Genomic DNA, 21,115 nt, shown 5'->3' on the forward strand with positions numbered 1-21,115 from the left:
CAAATATTTATTTCCTTCTTTAGATGCTGCCTGACCTGCCAAGTTCCTCCAAAATTTATATGTATTGGTCTAGATTTCCACCATCTTCAGAATCTCTTGTGATTATGCCTCATCATAGTGTTGGACACTGTTACTACTGCCTGGCTTGTGGAGAAATTATGGTTGTCCCAGAGAGCCCCAAAATCCATTGTAGCCCTTGGCATCTCCTGTATTAAGGTGCTCAAATGCAAGATTACATTTGACAGAATTCGTGTTAGATCTTAATAAAAGTGCACTTATAATATTCAATTGAGTATAAGAGTTAGAACCCTTGATTCATTCATTGTATCGAACATGACTTTTAAAACACACAATCGCCACCCACTGAGGCAAAGTAGCCCAGTAACTAAATTCCTTATTTCTTTACTCCAAATTCCTCTGTCTGGAAACTATGACATTGCAATTAGATTTCCCAGCTAAAGCAACTATAAGCAATGTGCCGAGACAACTTTATCCAAGGTACTTCCTAATTTTACTCTGAAAAATTGGTCCCAGCAAACTCAAATGACATTGAGACAAGTTTTTTTCACTTGCCTCAACTAAAATATTCTTTTTCGAACATTAAGTTACATATAAAAATTTCTACTGTTCAAAGAAAGAATTGAAATCAGCAGAGTGGGGTATTGCATTGGTTTATTATTTACCCATTCACAAGACTCAGGCATCGGTAACAAGTCTAGCAGTCACTTTCCCGACTGCACCCAGAATGCAGTCAAGAATCAGCTATTTTACTGAAGCTGCAGGCATATCTAAGGTCAGAGTGGAAATTTTAAGCCCTATAGTTTTTTAACAAGAACTGGCAATTTATGATCACTATTACCGAGCTAGTGTTTTATTCAGCTATTAATTCCCTAACTTGTGAAGTGTGATTCAAACTCTACTTTCTATAATTGACTTTCAAGCCCCTTAGCAGAGAACAAAGCTTAGTAGCATTACTGAATTCCAAATAGAAAGGCTACAACAAGAATATGGAAGTGTATCCTGAATAATTGAGAGAAATAGAGATTACTGGTTAAACCAGCAAATGTCAAGAAAGAGCTGAGGTATGTGTGTGGAAAGCATACTCGAGAAGTCACTTGCAGCCTGCTGTTGTGAACTGGTCTTGAGTGGGTACAAAGCGTTTAGCTGAAAGTCAGGCACATTCCTCCATGAAGGAGGAGCAGAGGAACCAAACCATGGTCTTGGATGGCAAACGGGATGAAGAAGGTCACTGGGGTTGTCCATTTAAAACAGATAAGGCTCATGGGGCAATGCTGGGGTAGGAGGCAACCAATCCAGAGGGCTGAGCTGCCTTTCAATGGAACCAGGGTTACAGTTTGCACAGCGAGGTTTACCAGCCTGATTAAACAAGTTTTAAACAAATTGTGGCATATTTAAAGCAGAGGTTGATAGATTCTTGATTAGTAAGGGCTTCAAATGTTATGGGGCGAAGGCAGGAGAATGGGGGTTTAGAAGGACAATAAATCAGCTGTTATAGAAAGGTGGAGCAGACTCGCTGTTTTATGGCTTTGTAAATTGGACACCTATGTTTAGTAATCAGACACCCTGAAGAGCAAGAGTGTTGAAGACAATTGCAGGACGAAGTGGTGCAATATTGGGTAGGCACAAAGTGAGGTGGGTTGCCAGGAAGGCAGGTTTAAAACACTAATACAAAAACATGGTGGATATGGCCAAATAGTTGTATAGAAACAAAGGACAGTGGCAATAACAGAAATCTGTGAGGACTTGGTGACAAAGTGTTCAGGGGCGGAGGAAAGGGAGGTTGATGGCAGTACCGATTATGGAAGGCATTGTAGTTTTGAGAGAGCAAAAGTACTGGTCAAAATGCAATCCATTTGCTTTGAGTTAAGAAACCAAAAGCATTTGATCACACAACTGAGAGCAAGAGGTGAGGTGTTTGACTTACTTATGCTGATGTATCAAGGAAGGGTGATGAAGAAAATACACTTGCTTAGCACCCACCGCCTACCAACCAGGGTCACGTGAAGCCGTGGGAGCAGGTGCTGGCTGGCCATATGAGCAGCTGGTGTATATCACAAGTCTTGGTTATGTGACCACTAATGCCAGCCAGACAATCTCTGAAGTGTATTGATAATGGCTGAGGTCACCTGTATCGTAAAGACTACCTAGAAGAAGTCAATGGCAAACCACTTCTGTAGAAAAACCCACCAATCAATTTCAGCAGGATATCAATTGACTGGCACAATGGGCAGAGAGATGTCAGCCGGAATTCAAAAGAATGAGAGGAGATCTTACGGAAACATCTAAAATAACAAAAGGAATAGATAAGATAGAGGCAGAAAAGTTGTTTCCACTGGCAGGTGGGATTAGAACTAGGGGACATAGGTTCAATGGGCTGGATGGCCTATTCCTGCTCCTATTTCTTATGTTCTTATGTTTAGCATAGAGAACTGTAAGGTCAGCTATCGAATACAGAAGTTGGGAGTTAAAGCGTTTTGTTCTTGTCACTACACTTTAGTAAAGGTGTGAAGGTTTTTGAGAGTGTGCAGAGAAGACTGGTTACTAGAGTTATTGCAGGGAAGAAGGATGTTAGATACAAAGAAACATAAAAAAAATTAGGTTTTCCTCTTTCTGACATTGAAAGATGTACAAAGGTTTAGATAAGATTGATGAAGTTAAGCTTCCCCGTTTGCTGTTGCTACAAGGGGCAGGGGGCACGTATGTAAGGTTTTGGACAAAGGATAGAGCAGGGGTTAAAGGAGGGACTATATAAGCTACTAAGTGGGAATGATTGGGATTCTGAGTGTGGGCAAGTAAAAGTGATCTGTAATTTCAAAAGTAAATTGGATGAAATAAACAGAATAGACTGACTAGATTACTCTGCTGGAAGACAGCAGTCACTCAAAGGGAAAATATCTCCTTATAGGGCACAATGGCTCTCTGCCCTGCATCCTAGCCGTCCGTGGCAGTGCCCTGGAGACCAACTCCTGTGGCTTCCACCTCAATCAGACCTTTTCAACCCTGTCACTGTGCAATGTGTTTAATAATGTTTTACCTTTAGTAGAGATGTGTTTCAGTCCTCTGGAGCTAATCCATACCCTCCTCCTGCTCTTTCTCTGCCATAGCACTGGTCCCAGTCAGCTCCTCTCCACCCTCGTCTGGCACTTCAGGCTTCAGCTCCCAGAACACGAGCACCCTGTCGCGGACAGCCCATCCAATGAGCCCGCGGGCAACCATGATGCGCAGAAGGGTGAAGAGGAAAGAATACAAGAGCTCATGTGAGTCCCTTGATTGTTGTCAGTTGTGATTAATTGGTTGTTTGTTATGCCTGAAGATGATAGATTTTGGCACTTCTTCGGATGGTGAAAACTGCACAAAGAAACATGTACAGGAGGTTTTTAAAGTGGGAAACCCATTGCACTGGAGTTTCACTCTTTGGACCGATCCGGTGGTATGTGTAGACATGACATCTGGGTCTTCTTTGGTTGCAGTAGATAACCATGGCTTCTTCTGCGCCTTGCCATGCCCTTCGCTCTGCACGAAGTATTGCAGAACAACCTTCCTGGCCATTTGATCTCATCTACCCAGTCCGTCAGAGCTGACCTCCCCTGGTTGAGCCCTCCTGCTGAAGCACTGTATATCAGGGTGTGGCTGCTGTCACATCAAACAGCTACTTGGAGCCGCAGATGAGAGCTGAGTGGTCGGTGGGGAACAGGGATAAACGAGAATGGACATGACAAGCTCTTCACCAGAGGTGCCTCCTCTCCCTGGACACCCATGCCAATCATAACATGGTATTTAAAAGCAAAACAAATCCATTGAAGGAGAATGTTTACTCTTAAGTTACAAGAGAGTCATTTATAATGTTCCAGCAGATTTCTTGTAATTGGTTAGTACAAACAGCATTTGGTCATGAGTACTTTCAGAGAAATTCCAATTCTCTTTCTACAAATACCATCTGAGATACTCATTCCAGAACTTTATGTTTTTATCAGAGATTTGTTGTTCTGTTTTTAACTGTCTCTGAAGTTCACCTAACCATTGATGTATCATTAGATTATGTGGTACAAAATGTGAAACTGACAAAATGATCAATAGTAGCAAGCGAAGGTTTATTACTGGTCACGGCAAGCTCGGCAGTCCTAGCAAACTTATCATATTTATCCCCGCATCCCCGGAGGGTTAGATGATGGAAAAAAGAGAATAACCATTTTGAGAAAGATGTGGAAGATTCCTTCCGGATCCACTCAGGTAGAGCCATTAGATGAGATTAGTTTATTGACATATACACCAGGGTTCAGTGAAATTCCTTGTCTACATGAAGCTTGCAGGGTGAATAGTAACAGTAATAAATACAATGATGAGTGAAAGCCAGCAGCATGGTGCAATGAGAGTAGTGCAATCTGCAAGAAGAAATGCATTATTGACAGCAGCCGAATAACAGAGAGGTCAGGTAAAGGGTACAAGAATGTACGAGAATGTGGTGGCACAATAGCATAGCAATTAGTGCATCGCTTTACAGTGATCACCAATTGGGTTTTGAATCCCACCATTCTCTCCAATTTCCTTCCACATTCCAAGGTCCTATGGTTAACATTAGTGAGTTGTCGGCATGGTGCCACTGTAAGCAGGTGCCATTTGCGCGGTGCTCAGTACAATCCGTGCTAATTTCATGCAAACGACATATATTTCTATGTACATGTGACATTATCTTGGTTAATATAATGAGTATCTTAATCTTTATGTGGCAGCAAAACTGGGAAGAGATGTAAAAGAGGTGATTGGTTTAGAAATCTAACCATGGTGCAGAAGTTGCTGTTCTTAAGTCTGGACATCCATGCTGTGCCCCTTGGTAACCAAGAACAGACCAACCAAGCACTCAATTACATAGATCCTACACTAATTCCACTTTACTCTCTCCCCTCATCCCTGTCAGTTTCCCCCACTACACCGGAGAGGCAATTTACAGGGACAAATCAACCTCGCAACCTGCATGTCTTTGCGAGGTAACAATTGATCATAATGAACACATTGCCAAAAGCAAGTCTCAATTAAGGTAGTTGGGTCAGGGATGTCTCAATTTAGGCCCGCAGCAGTCTTCAGGGGGCGTGTAAGCAGCCAGAAGTTGTGGTACATGCTGGTACCAACAACTTGGGCAGGAAAAGGGATGACTTTCTGAGGAGGTAATATAGGGAGCTCAGTAGGAAACTGGAAAGCAGGACCTCAAAGGGTAGTAATCCAAGCACCGGTGGAAATAAGAAAAGGATGATTTGGCAGATGAATATGTGGCTGACAAATTTGTGCTGGGTACAGGGTTTCAGATTTGTGGATCATTGGGATTTCTTCTGGGGAGGGTGGGACCTGTACTAATTTTGTTGAGGAGGACAAATATCCTTGTGGGCAGGTTTTTTAAAGCTGTTGAGGAGGGTTTAAGCTACACGACAGTTGGATCGGAACCGGAGTAATAGGTCAGAGGATGGGCAGTTGCTGTAAAGGTAGATGTAGTGTGTAGCGAGACTGTGAGGAAGAATCGGGGGGTGTAAAGGGCATAATTTCAGTCAGTTGGACAAGTAGAAATGTGTCTATTTTAATGTGAGGAGGATCAGGAACAGGAGTGATGAATTTAGAACATGGAACTATGATGCAGAGGCCATTGTGGGGACATGGTTTTTATAAGGGCAGGATACTCGGGTTTATATGTTTCAAAAGTGACAGGAGGGGAGGTAAAAGTGGTGGGGAAGTAGCACTGCTGATCAGGGATGGCATCACAGCTGCAGAAAGAGAGGATGTCATGGAGGGATTGTGTACTGAGTCAGTGTGGGTGGAAGTCAGCAACAGAAAGAGAGCAATAACTCTGTTGGGAGTATTCCATAGAATCCACTACCCCCCCCCCCCCTTGCGTAATGGAAATGTGGGTGATGTTTACAGAGCACTTGCATGGTTTCTGAATAGGTTTGTCTTACTGAGGCGGGGAAAGAATGGTAGGATGAAGGAACCATGGTTGACAAGAACCTTCAGTCAAGAAAAAGAAAGAAGCTTACTTCAGGTTTAGGAAGCAAGGATCAGACAGGGCTCTTGAGTGTTACAAGATAGCCAGGAAGGAGCTTAAGAATGGATATAGCAGAGCTAGAAGGGTCCATAAGAAGGCCTTGTCAAATAGGATTAAGGAAAACCCCAAAGCTTCAGGGATAAAAGAAGAAATATGTTCTCGGAGTCGGAGGAGGTAGTGGAGGTCCTTAGTGAATACTTTGCTTCAATATTTACCATCGAGAAGATCCTTGAAGAATGTGAGGTCAATGTAGAACGGGCTAAAAAATTTACTAGTTCTTGAACATATTGGCATTAAGAAAGGTGTACTGGAACATTTGTAGAACTATAGGAATGGTAATTAAATCACAAGACCATAAGATAGAAGAGCAGAATTAGGCCATTTGGCCCGTTGAGTCTGTTCTGCCATTTGGCCAATACACTTTCCTTCTCAGTATCAATCTCAAGCCATCTCCCCATATCCCTTCCTCCCCTGACTAATCAAGAATCTAACAACCTCTGCCTTAAGTATACCCAATGACTTGGCCTCCACAGCACTTGTGGCAACGAATTCCACAGATTCACTACTCTCCGGCTAAAGAAATTCCTTCTCATCTCCATTCTAAAAGAACCCCCCTCCATTTTGAGACTGTGTCCTCTGTCCTTAGACTCCCCCATCATAGGAAACATCCTCTCCACACGTTCTCTATCAAGGCCTTTCAACATTCGATAAGTTTCACCCTTCATTCTTCAGAATTCCAGTGAGTAGAGGCCCAGAGCCATCAAACGCTTCTCATATGACAAGCCTTTTGATCCCGGAATCATTTTTGTGAACCTCCTTTGTACCCTCTGTAATGTCAGATCATCCTTTCTTGGATAAGGTGCCCAGAATTGCTCACAATACTCCTAGTGAGGCCTCACCAGTGCCTTCTAAAGCCTTAAATTTACATCCTTGCCTTTATATTCTAGTTCTCTTGAAAGGAATGCTAACTTCACATTTGCCTTCCTCACAGCCGACTCCACCTGCAAATTAACCTTTATGGACTCCCAGGTCACTCTGCACCTCAGATATTTGGCTTTTCTCTCTATTCAGAAAATCTCTCTATTCTTTTATTTCTTCTACCAAAGTACATGACCATAAACTTCCTGTATTCCATCCGCCACAACTTCGCCCATTCTCCTAATCTAAGTCCTTCTGTAGCCTCTTTACTTCCTCATAACTTCCTGCCCCTCCCCCTGTCTTCATATCACTGCAAACTTGGCCACAAAACTATCCATTCCATCATTAAAATCATTGACATACAATGTAAAAAGAAACCATCCCAACATAGACCCCTGTTGAACACCACTAGTCACTGGCAGCCAGCCAGAAAAGGCTCCCTTTATTCCCACTCTCAGCCTCCTGCCAATCAGCCACTGCTCTATCCACGCTAGTGTCTTTCCTCTAATACCATGGGTTCTTACCTTGCTGAGCAGCTTTATATGTGGCATTTTGTCAAAGGCCTTCTGAAATTCCAAATACACAACATCCACCGATTCTCATTTGTTGAACCTGCTTGTTATTTCTTCAAAGAATTCCAACATATTTGTCAGGCAAGATTTTGCTTTGAGCAAACCATGCTGACTACGGCCTATTTTATCATCTGCCTCCAAGTACCTTGAAACCATATTCTTAACAATTGACACAAACCACTGAGGTCAGGCTAACTGGCCTATAATTTCCTTTCCATTGCTTCTCTCCCTTCTTGAAGAGTGGAATGACATTTGCAATTTTCTCTTGAAGAAAGACCCTTCTCCCTGGTAATGGCAACTTCACACTCTTCTGCCCCCTGACACTCCTGAACTTCTGCCTTACACCTAGTGTCTCCCACAGTGAAGACTGATGCAAAATACTTATTCAGTTCATCCACCATCTCCTTGCCCCCCCTACTACCTCTCCAGCATCATCTTCCAGTGGTCTGATATCCACTCCTACCTTTCTTACACTTTATGTATCAAAAAGAAACTCTCGGTATCTCTTTCTTTTCTTTCTTTCTAAATCTTTTTATTAATATTAGTAATATGGACAGAATACAGATGATATATTGATAAAGAAATTACCAACATACACATTCCATTACATATGAAAAAAAACATACATAATAGTTACAATATAAATGAGTTTACCAAGACATAAGCCATAAGATATATGTATGGACATAGTAAATCTAAATATTTCATAATGTATAATATAAAAAAACAGAAAAAAGAAAAAAAAACAAAAAAAAATTTATATAATGCAAAACTAACTAATCTAATCTAATAACTATAACTAATAAGTAATATAAAAGAAAAAAAAAACAAACAAAAGAGAAGGAAAAAAAAGTGGGCTGTTTATAATATCTCATAAAAATAAGTATTCATCAATGCCGTCACTTCCGGTCCTCTCAAAATACATAAGCTAAAAGCTGGGAAATCAAATGTACTTGGCACAGGGTCATATTACATCATATGAAAATGTTGAATAAATGGTCTCCATAACTTTTCAAATTTAATAGAAGTCTCAAAAGTACCATTTCTAATTTTTTCTAAATTTAAACATAACATAGTTTGAGAGAACCAATTAAATACAGTGGGAGGATCAATTTCTTTCCAATTCAACAATATAGATCTTCTAGCCATCAGAGTTAGAAATGCAATCATTCGACGGGCTGAAGAAGATAAATGCTGTGAATCTAACATTGGTAAACCAAAAATTGCGGTAATAGGATGAGGTTGTAAATCAATATTCAAAACCGCAGAAATAATATCAAAAATATCTTTCCAATATTTCTCCAAAAATGAACACGACCAAAACATGTGAGTTAAAGACGCAATTTCAGAATGACATCTATCACAAATAGGACTTATATGAGAGTAAAAATGAGCTAATTTATCCTTGGACATATGGGCCCTATGTACAACCTTAAATTGTATTAGTGAATGTTTGGCACATAACGATGATGTATTAACTAATTGAAGAATTCTATCCCAATTCTCACTAGAAATACTAAAACTAAGCTCTCTTTCCCAATCCTGTTTAGTCTTATAAAGGGGCTCTGAACGTATCTTCATAATTATATTATAAAGTTTTGAAATAAGCCCTTTTTGAAAAGGGTCTAATTCAAATAAACTCTCCAAAGTATCTGAAGGCACAAAATTTGGAAACGTAGAGAGTACAGAACTTAAAAAATGTCTAATCTGTAAATATCTAAAAAAATGAAATCTCGCTAAGTTATATCTGTTGGATAATTGTTCAAAAGACATGAAACAATTATCTAAAAATAAATCAGAAAATCTTAGTAATCCCTTAGTTTTCCAAGCTGAATAAGCTTGATCTATAATGGAAGGGTGAAAAAAACAATTAGATACAATAGGACTATTTAAAACGAATTGAGTCCACCCAAAAAATCTCCGAAATTGAAACCATATACGCAATGTATGTTTAACTATCGGGTTGTCAATTCGTTTCGGCAATTTAGAAAGAGCAAAAGGGAGAGAAGTCCCTAAAATAGAACCCAAAGCATAAGCTGATACCGATTTAGTTTCTAAACTCACCCAACAAGGGCCAAAAGATCCACCCCCATCTTTCAACCAGCATAACAAATATCTAATATTAACTGCCCAATAGTAAAATCTGAAATTAGGTAATGCTAACCTGCCTTCCTTTTTTGTCTTCTGTAAATATGTTTTACCTAACCTGGGATTTTTATACTGCCATATATATGAAGAAATTTTAGAGTCAACATTAGTAAAAAAAGATTTCGGGATAAAAATTGGTATCGCTTGAAAAATATATAAAAACTTAGGTAAAATAACCATCTTAATAGCATTAATCCTACCTATTAGAGATAGAAACAAAGGTGACCACTTAGTAAACAAACCTTTAATCTGATCAATTAAGGGTAAAAAATTAAATCCAAACAAATCTTTATGGTTCTTTGTGATTTTGATCCCTAAATAAGTAAAAGAGTCATTAACTAATTTAAAGGGTAAATTTCCATAAATTGGGACCCGTTTATTTAATGGAAACAATTCACTTTTATTAAGATTTAACTTATACCCAGAAAACTCACTAAATTGAGCCAATAATGATAAAACTGCTGGAATGGATTTCTCCGGGTTAGAAATGAATAGTAATAAATCATCTGCATACAAAGATATGTATCTCTTTAATATTATTGACTGGCTTACCTTGATATTCCATCTTTTCCTTCTTTAAGACTTTTTACTTGCCTTCTGTTGGTCTTTGAAAGGTTCCCAATCCTCTAACTTCAGAATACTTCTTCCTCGTTGTGATGTACATAACCTGCTCCTTCCAAATTGCTCGCAAAAATTCCAGCCAATTCTAGTGTCATTCCTGCCCGTGTTCTTTTCCCATCAATTTTAACCAGCTCCTCTCTCATGCTTTTGTAATTCCCTTTACTCAACTGGAATGCTGATAGATTTGATTTTTTGTTTCTCCCTTTCAAATTGCAGGGTGAATTCTATCATATTATTATCACTTACCCCTAAGGGTTCCTTTACGTTAAGTTCCCTAATTGCACAGCATCCAACCTCTGGTGGGTTCAACCACAAGTTGCTCTAAGAAGTCATCTTTTAGACATTCTACAAACTCCCCCACTGTGTTCCCCAATCTATCTGCATACTGAAATTTCCCTGTGGTTTTTAGCATGCGTTTTTTTATCTCCCACAGCTTTACTACTGTTTGGGGGTCTGTATATAACTCCCACCAAGGTCTTTTCACACTTGCAGTCCCTTATCTCTATCCACCATGATTTAACACCTTCCAAACCTCTGTCACCTCTTTCTAATAATTTGATTTCAATTTTTACCAACAGAATCACACCATCCCCTCTGCCTTCCTGCCTATCCTTCTGATCAATGTTTATGTTTGGACATTAAGCTCCCAGTGGTAATCTTCTTTCAGCCACGATTCAGTGATGCCTACAACATCATACATGCCAATCTGCAACTGTGCTACAAATTTATTCGCCTTATTCAGTAGGCCAGATAAATTCAAATATGACTGGGACATTTCCCAGGTTACTACTGAAAGCAACAGAAAAGATTGCTGCACCCTTAGTGATGGTGTTTGCATCCTCACTAGCTAAAGAAGAAGTACCAGATGACTGGAGTGTAGTAAATGCCATTCCTTTGACAAAACTTGGAGTAATCTGTTCCATTCTAGTTGCCTCATTATGAGAAGAATGTATAAGTATTAGTGAGGGTGCCAGAGGAAATTTAACAGAATGCTGCTTGGATTAGAGAGTGTATCCTATGAGGACAGGTTGAGCAAATTATGGCTTTTCAAAGTTCAAAGTACATTTTCTCTGTGCGAAGGAGGATGAAAGGTGACTTGAAAGAGGTGTATCAGATGATAGGTAGAGAATGCATGGACAGTCAAAGACTTCTCTCAGGGTGGAAATGACTAATATGAGACGCATAACTTTAAGTGCTTGAGGGAAAGCATGGGGGTATGTCAGGGGTAGGTCAAGTCAAGTCAAGTTCATTGTCGTTTAACTATATACATGTATATAACATATATAACCATATAATGCATATAGAAACAAGCCATTTCTTTGTACCAGGGTGTAAAGCACAGTAGCATATATTATGCATATAACCATGATAATTTATGAAGATAAATATAAAATCTACAAATGAATCCCACGTAAATAACAAACTAGAATGCATTAATTTTAAATATTGGAGTTTTTCATCCTGGCTGTTCTTGTTTTTTTATGTATTGTAGTCTCCTGCCTGATGGTAGAAAGTCAAAGAATATGCTGGATGGATGGGTGGGATCCTTAATAATTCTAAGTGCCCTGTGTACTCAGTCTTCCTGATAAATGTCCCTGATGGATGGTAGGGAGACTTCCACGATCCTCTCAGCTTTTCTCACAGTCCTTTGAAGGGTCTTCTGGTCTGATGCTTGACAGCTGCTGTAGTGTTCTCATGCAGGTGATACATCACAGACAACGAATTTACTTTCAACAACCTTAACTTTAACTAGAAGATAATTACAAATGAATTACTAAAGTGAAAATGTAATAAAGCTAAACAAATGCATTAAGGCAACACAGCTCGTGCACCAGATGGAGATGCAACTTGTCAGGATGCTCTCAATGGAGCTCCTGGAAAATGCAGTTAAGATGGAGGGTGGGAGCCTTGCTTGCCTCAGGCTTCTTAGGAAGGGGAGGCACTGCTGTGCCTTCTTGTTCAGGGAGGTGATGTGAAGGGACCAGGTGAGGTCATCCATGATGTGAACTCCCAGGAACTTGATGCACTTTACTCTCTCTATGGCGGAGCCATGTATTTACAAAGGGGCAGATATCTGCCAGAGGTGGTGGTAGAGGAAGAAACATTAGGGACATTTAGAAAACTCTTAGATAGGCACATGGATGAAAGAAAAATGGACGTTATGTGGTAGGGAAGGGTTAGATTGATCTTGGAGTAAGTTAAATGATTGGCACAACATCGTGAGTCCCTGCATAGAGTCCTACAGAGAAACAGCACAGAAAGAGGCCCAATGCAGTACATTACTGCAGCCTATTGACCTGCCAGCATGAACGTCTTTGGTGTGGATTTGGGGGAATTGTGCAGTCACAGTGAGTACACGCACACCCCAGACAGAATTCAGGAGCAGGGTCATTAGACACAGGAATCTCCTCCCCTCCTCCAAAAATGTGTGCACTTACTTCCAGCAGCCCTGCAAATGTAACACAACCAGCAGGGCGCCATGCTGAGAGGTGACCTGATAGAGTTGTACACGATGATAAGAAGCATAGATCGAGTGGGCAGCCGGAGACTTTTCTCCCAGGGCGGAGGTGGCTAATACCAGGGGCATAATTTTAAGGTGATTGGAGGAAAGTGTAGGGAGGATGTCAGAGGTCCGAGAATGGTGAGTGTGTGGAACACCCTGCCAGGGGTGATGGTAGAGGCAGATATTTCAGAAACTTGTAGATAGGCAGATGAATGATGGAAAAAATGGAGGGCTATGTAGGAAAGGTTTAGATTGATTTTAGAGTAGATTTAAAGGTAGGCACAGCATTGTGGGCCGCAAGACCTCAACTGTGCTGTAGAATTCCATGTTGGATTTTCCTGCCTCTCCAACCTCCAGGTGGTCTCAGAAATGCTGCACATATTGCAGAAATTGGTAAAAGAAGCAGAGTGTCCACAAGTGGAGTGAGGGTGCTGAGGTTTCATGTGAGCAATCAAATCAGCTCCCAAAGCAAGGGAGCCTCAGCTATCACTCCCAACAGTGATAAATAATGCCACTCCACGTGTGTCCTATGCAGCCAGCATCATGTATGTAGTAATATGTACTGCATTATGGAAGCATGCAGATACTTGGAATTGCTAGATGTCCTAAGATACAGAGAAATGCTTATATTTTGCAAGACACATAGACAGATCATGCCATAGATATGGACGTAGAGGTACTAAACAAAAAAAAACAAACTACAAAATATAGCGTTACCATTCCAGACAAAGAGCAGTGCAGGTAAACAAATAGAGTGCAAGGCCCATGTTGAGATCAAGAGAAGCTCTTTTAGCAAATGGAGGTCTGTTTGGGAGACTGATAGCAGCAGGGCAGAAGCTGTTCCTGACGTTGGAGGTTCATATCTTCCCCCCAGTGTGGAGAGGGGAGAAGAAAGAATGAGTGCGATGGGAGGGGTTAATGGTCTGTTGATCTGCCGAGTATTCTGGGCGTGCTCTGTTGGCACCACAGTGTGTGGTAACGCTTGCAGGCTGTCCCTGCACATACGTAGGTTGTGTTGGTTGTTAAACCAAACAGTGCAATTCACTCTATGTCTCGATGTACATGTGACAAGTATATCTGAATCTGAATAAATTGCACTGAATAACACCTTTTCCAGGACTAATGCCAAAAGACCACGAAAGTCAGTTGCACAGTTCAAAAGCAGCAACGTCCATGCTTTTATCCATGACGTAACGGCTGTTGGAAATCAAATTACTTGGGCATGAAAGTTATTGAAATCGCTGTTGTATTCCCCTGATGCCAGAGAGTAGAAGAACAGTTGCCAAGTCCATCTCAAAGGCAAAGTACACAAAATGCTGGAGGAACTCAGCACGTCAGGCTGCACCTGTGGAAATGAACATGTCCGCCTGTTCAACAGCAGCAGTCTGACAGGCCCCAGAACAGTTTTCCTTCCCCTTTTGGAGGACAATGGTACCTCACAAAATATCTTACTCAAGATGCACTTTGCTGTTTATCACAATCAGCATTTAGACGGAATGAAAATTCCCTAGTTAATTAGTTTTCTGAGCGCAAAATCTGCTTTCATAATGCAGGACTTAACCTGGAAATTTCATCACTGTTCATGAGATGAACTTTAAATCACTGCTGCTCCATGGCTACAGCCTGTAGCTCTGACATGATAATTGTGTGAAATTAAGTAATAGTTGGATGTGAAAACCTCAGCTCTGCTCCAGCTGTTACCAGAGAGAAGAAGGACACTTTCATGAATGTCTTGAAAGCAACATTTCCACTGTCTCACCCACTCAAGCCAAACCCTCTAGTGCAAGACTGAAGGAATACTGCACGGTTAGAGATGACATCTGTTGATTAAATCTCCTGTCCATTCTTTAAAGTGGGCACAAACATTTCCAAGCACTATTTTAAGTAACAACTGCTTGCCCATGGACCTGGCCTGTATTTACTGTTGGCCATTTATTATCTTGGTTTTTAGGATCTGGGTGTGCCCATAGTACTTGCCACATCTTCCACTTTGCCATTTTGCTCTTGAAGTAATTCTGAAAGTGCCTTGGGTCACCCTGATTTGATGCAACATGTTATCTAAATGTAGGTAGTTAGTTGGTGATTGCAAGTTCTCCCTTACCCTAAATAAAAAACAAAAGAATCAAAGGGTGTTTGGTGGGCATATGAGAGCGAGAGAGAGAAAATGTGTTACAGATATACAGGGAAGTAAGGAGTAAGCTATAGGACAAATGGAATTATTTAGCAGGGATCTACTGGCCTTTCTTCTGAGCACTACAGCACAGAAATAGGCCCTTCAGCCCATCTAGTTGATGCCAACCTATTATTCTGCTTCATCCCATCGACTCACACCTGGACCATAGCCCCCCATACCCGTCCCATCCACGTAATTTCTCTTAAATTTTGAAATCAAACCAACATCCATCACTTGCACTGGTAGCTCATTTCACACTCTCACCAACCTCTGAGTGAAGAAGCTCCCCCTTAAATATTTTACCTTTCATCCTTAACCTATGACCTCTAGATTTAGTCTCACCCAACCTCAGTGGAAAAAGCCTGCTTGGATTTGCCCTGTCTATACCTCCCATAATTTTGTATACCTCTATCAAATCTCTCCTCAATCTCCTCCGCTCCTACACTTTTTCACTTAATAATTTGGATTTGTTCTCTTTATCATAGCAACAAAGTGAATGAACTTTAGTGAAGTGCTTTGTTAAGCAAAAATTATAAATTGAAAGATAGTTGGCAAAGAAGTGCTGACTGCCTGAAACTACACCTGTCTTGTCGACCCATACAGCAGCCCAAGGTAAGACCCAATTTAGGTCACCGGCTGGTTAAATAGCTTTGGCAGTGTTGGCTGAGAGGGGGATGTTGATAGAACATTAGGCATGCTCCCCATTTCCCAATGTCCATCTAATTTAACAGTTTAGTTTACAAACTCACCCCAAAAGGGCATGTCTAACAGTCAGCAAGACGCTGCTAGGTTTAGGCTTTGCCATTTCCAAAGTCAGAATTGAACAAGCCATGCTTCAGCGCTGTTTGCCAATTCCTTCACACTGGTGAACATCAGCAGTATTTTCACTGTCTGGTGGTAAAGCTAAGGAAAAGGAGGAGGATATTTGGCCCATCAGAACCATGCCAGCTCTCAGCAGAAAAAATCCCATTGGTTTCAGTCCCCTTCTCCTTGTTTTCCTGAATGCTGCAACACTTGGTTCCTCATTCCTGCTCATCAATTTGCCTTTGGTTCACTTTGGCATTAACTTGCATTAAGGCATAGTGTACAGTAGCCAGTTAATCTCCCATACTGACATGTGGGAGGAAGCTAAAGTCCCAGATAGAAATCAAGTCATGTCGTGTAAGCCATGCTCACTTCTCACTATTACCATCAGGCAGGAGGTACAGGAGCTTTAGGTCCCACATCACCAGGAACAGTTATACCCTATAGCCGTCAGGCTCCTGAACCGGCATGGATAACTTCACTCACCTCAATGCTGAACTGATTCCACAACCTTCAGACTCACTTTCAAAGACTCTACAACTCACGTTCTCAGCACCATTTACTGTTTTATTATTTACACAGTTTGTCTTCTGTTGCACGCTGGTTGTTTATCAGTCTTTGTTTATGTAAAGTTATTCGTAAATTCTATTGCATCTCTTTATTCTTCTGTAAATGCCTGTAAGAAAATGTAGTATATGGTGACACACATGTACTTCACTTTGATAAATTATAAATTAACTTTGATTTACTTTGAGTTTGTATTTGAACCAAACTCAAGATGCAAACCTTGCATGTTTATTCTTGTCATAATTTCAGAAGCCTCTACTCCCTTTCATAACTCATTATATTAACTCACGTCAGCCAGTCAGGGACAAGATGCTGATTCAGCTGTTAATGATGGCCCAGGTAAAGCTTTGGAATTCATGAAACATTAAGACAGAATGAAACCAGAGAGAAGGAATTATTACAAGTTACAACTTTGGGGGTGGGGGGGGGATCAATTCAGCAAATTGAGATGATTACTATATGCAGTTCACTTCCACTCAGTGGTTATGGTTTCAACAGGAAATGGTTGACATATGGGTGTCAACCATAACCAGTTGGCTACGTGCCAACACTTTCAATATTTAAGAGAAGTTGGGATTAGTACATGGATGAGAGAGGTATCGAGGGCTATGGTCCAGGTGCACGTCAATGGGACTCAGCAGAATAATAGTTCAGCATGGACTAAATGGGCTGAAGGGTCTCTTTCTGTGATGTAGTGCCCTATGACTATGCGTGAGATGTTTATGCACAGAACCGCAGAACCTTAGTACACAGCTCTTGCTTGAGGAGGCCACTTTATTAGGTACACCTATACACCTACCTGCTTGTTAATGCAAGCAACACACACAAAATGCGGCAGGAACTCAGCAGGCCATGGAGAAAAAGTACAGTCAACATTTTCCGACCCTTTAGCAGGACTGGAGAAGGAAAGCTGAGGAGTAGACTTAAAGGGTGAGGGAGGAGAGAGAGAAGCACAAGGTGATACGTGAAACTTGAAGGGGAAGGGGTGAAGTAAAGAGCTGGGAAGTTGATTGGTGAACGAGATACAAGACAGGCGAAGAGGACAGAAGGTCATTGAAGAAAGTAAAGGGGAGAGGAGAACCAGAGGAAAGCAATGGGTAGGCAGAGAGATAAGGTGAGAAAGAGAAAAGGGGATGAGAATGGTGGTGAGGGGCATTACCAGAAGTTCGAGAATTCAATGTTCATACCATCAGGTTGGCAGCTACCCAGACGGAATATAAGGTGTTGTTCCTCCAATCTAAGTGTGGCTTCATCATGACAATGGAGGAGGCCATAGATAGGCATATTGGAATGGGAATGGGAGGTGGAATTAAAATGGGTGGCTACTGGGAGATCCCTCTTGTTCTGGCGGATGGAGTGTAGGCGCTCGGCAAAGCAGTCTCTCAATCTATGTTGGGTCTCACCGATATACAAGAGGCCACACCGGGAGCACCAGACACAGCATATGCCCCCTACGGACTGATAGGTGAAGCATCACCTCACCTGGAAGGATGGTTTGGGGCCCTGAATGGTAGTGAGGGAGGAGGTGTAGGGGCAGGTGTAGCACTTGTTCTGCTTGCAAGGGTAAGTGCCAGGAGGGAGATCAGTGGGGAGGGATGAGAGGACAAGGGAGTTGGTAATGCCCCCCATCACCCTTCCCCATCCCCTTTCCCTCTCACCTTATCTCCTTACCTGCCCATCACCTCCCTCTGGTTCTCCTCCCCACTTTTCTTTCTTACATGGGCTTCTGTCCTCATCTATCAGACTCCCCCTCCTCCTGCCCTGTACCTCTTTCACCAATCAACTTTCCAGCTCTTTACTTCATCCCTCCCCCTTCGGGTTTCACCTATCACCCTATGTTTCTCTCTCCCCTACCCCCACCTTTTACATCTACTCAGCTTTTTTTCTCCAACCCTGCCGAAGGGTATTGGCCTGAAATCTCAACTGTATTTTTTTCCATAGATGCTGCCTAGCCTAATTAGTTCCTTCAGCATTTTGTGTGTTTGCTTGGATTTCAAGCATCTGCAGATTTTCTCTTGTTTGTGCTTGTTAATGCAAATATCTAATCAGCCAATCGTGTGGCAGAAACTCTATGCATACACAGTTCAATTGTTGTTTAGACCAAACATCAGAATGGGGAAGAAATGTTGCAAAGTGGCGCTGGTGAATCACAGTGACATTCTGCAGGCGATGTACAATACTTCTAAATACACCTCTGTTGAATTACTGTCACTGTAATCTGCAGCATGTAATTCCCTTTAAGCAATGTCCTTTTAAATCGACTTGATGAACTACAAATTACACGATCTTCTGAAGGATTTGGTGGATTTAACTCTCAAGCAAGCAGTATGGTCCCTTTAAGTGGAAGAAGTTTCTTTCCATGGCTAGAAACGAGGCAGGAGGGGAGGGACTCCAAGCCAGGCTGAAGCGCAGAGGAATGAGATCCCATCTACCCAGTTGCTGCAGATCAAAACTGAGGACCTGTGGGCAAGATTGCTGTAATAGAGGGAAATGAGAGATTGTTGTGTTCTATGTTGAATCAAGGCGTGGCTTACTCTCAGCATGCAAAATACAGTGATCAGACCTGAAGGCTTCTCGATCATAGGATGGACCAGACTGCTGATTTGGAAAAGGCAAAAGGTGGAGGCGTGCGTTTCATAATAAACTCTCGGTGATGCTCTGATTTGTGTTCCTCTGACCTTGAACACATAATGATTAAATTACATCTGTTCTATTTACCTTGGGAGTTCTCATCAGTGATCCTCACTGGAGTTTATATCCCACCAGCAGCCAACTATAAATCAAGCACTTGAGTTACTACATGATGCCATCTCCAAACAAGAAACTAATCCATCCCAATGCATTTCAAATCATAGTCACGGAATTCAAGCAGGCTTGTTTGAAGAAATCCCTGCTTAATTACCATCAGCATATAACCTGTAGCACCAGAGGTCCCAACACATTAGACCTCTGTGAAGATATAACTTCAACTGTCCTAACAAAGAGGAACCATCATGAACTCCCACAGCCCCTGATGATCCTGTGATTTCAGTCTCTGAGGCTGACGTGCTAGCAACATCCAGAAGAGTGAACCCACAAAAAGCGTCTGACCCAGAAGGGGTATATGGCCAATTACCAAAGATGTTTGTTGATCAACTGGCTGGATGGTTCACTGAAATCTTTAACCTCATGCTTTGGCAGTTTATGGTACCCGTCTACTTCTAAAAGTCTTCAATTATACCGGTGCCTAAGAAGAACATAGTAACCTGTCTCTATGACCATCACCCAGTAGCACTTATATCCAAACTAATGAAGTGCTTTGAGAGGTTGGTAATGAAACATATCAACCCCTGTCTGAGAAGCGACCTGGATCTGCTCCAGTTTGTCTACTGACACAACAGGTCCACAGTAGATTCCATCTCATTGGCTTTTCACTCAACCCTGGAACATCTGGACAGCAAGGATACATACATCAGGATGCTCTTTATTGACTACAGCTCAGCATTCAATACCCATAATTTCCTCAAAACTAATCAACAAGCTTCCAGACCTTGGCTTCAGCTTCAAGACTTTGGTCTTAGTCCCTCCTTGTGCAGTTGGATCCTCAATTTCCTCACTTAGTTTGTATTGACAACAACACCTCCTCCGTGATCTCCATCAGCACAGGTGCATCACAAGGCTCTATGCTTAGCTCCCTGCTCTACTCACTTTATACTTATGACCATGTGGCTAAGCACAGCTTCAATACCATATTCAAGTTTTCTGATGATACCAATGTTTTAGGTGGTGATGAATCAGCATGTAGGAGGGAGATTGAAAATCCGGCTGAGTGCTGTCATAACAATAACAACCTCTTACTCAATGTCAGCAAGATCAAGGAGCTGATTATTGACTTCATGAGAAGGAAACTGGAGGTCCATGAGCCAGTCCACATCGAAGGATCAGACATGGAGAGGGTTAGCAACTTTAAATTCCTAGGTGTTATTATTTTGGAGGACCTGTCCTCCGTCAGCATGTACAGTCCCTATAAAAAGTATTCACTCCCCTTGGAAGTTTTCATGTTTTATTATTTTACAACATTGAATCACAGTGGATTTAATTTGGCTTTTCTGACACTGTTCAACAGAAAAAGACTCATTTGTGTCAAAGTGAAAACAGAATCCTACAAAGTGATCTAAATTAATTACAAATATAAAGCATAAAATAATTGCTTACGTAAGTATTTACTCTCTTTAATATAACACGCCAAACCATCACTGGTGCAGCCAACTGGTTTTGGAAGTCAAGTAATTAGTTAAATGGAGATCACTATGTGCAGTCAAGGTGTTTCAATTGATTGTAGTAACAATCTGGAAGGTCCAACTGCTGGTGAGTCAGTATCCTGGCAAAAACTACATCATGAAGGTAAAACACCACTCCAAACAACTCCGTGAAAAGATTATTGAAAAGTACAAGCCAGGAGATGGATACAAGAAAATTTCCAAGCCACTGAATAACCCTTGGAGTAAGTTAAGTCAATCATCAAGAAATGGAAAGAATAGGGCACAGCTGTAAATCTGCCTAGAGCAGGCCATCCTTAAAAATTGTGAAACTGTCCAAGAAAGGGACCAGTGAGGGAGACCACCAAGAGACCTATGACAACTCTGGAGGAGTTACAAGCTGCAGTGGCTGAGATGGGAGAGACTGTGCATTCAACAACTGTTGTCCGGGCGCTTCACTAGTCACAGCCTTCTGGGAGAGTGGTAAAGAGAAAGCCACTGTTGAAAAAGATCCACATGAAA

At 41.4% G+C, this 21,115-nt stretch overlaps 1 protein-coding gene across 1 annotated transcript in view; it reads left to right on the forward strand.

The window, feature by feature from the left end:
* The window catches only part of grip2b (glutamate receptor interacting protein 2b), a 146,597-nt gene that overhangs the window by 48,874 nt on the left and 76,608 nt on the right, over window positions 1-21,115 (forward strand). Inside the window, exon 11 of the mRNA XM_059944303.1 lies at window positions 3,126-3,278. Within this exon, the coding sequence (XP_059800286.1) occupies window positions 3,126-3,278 (153 nt within the window). The remainder of the gene's footprint in view (window positions 1-3,125; window positions 3,279-21,115) is intronic.

The sequence above is a fragment of the Hypanus sabinus genome, chromosome 19, assembly GCF_030144855.1.
Source record: "Hypanus sabinus isolate sHypSab1 chromosome 19, sHypSab1.hap1, whole genome shotgun sequence".
Taxonomy (NCBI): Eukaryota; Metazoa; Chordata; class Chondrichthyes; order Myliobatiformes; family Dasyatidae; genus Hypanus; species Hypanus sabinus.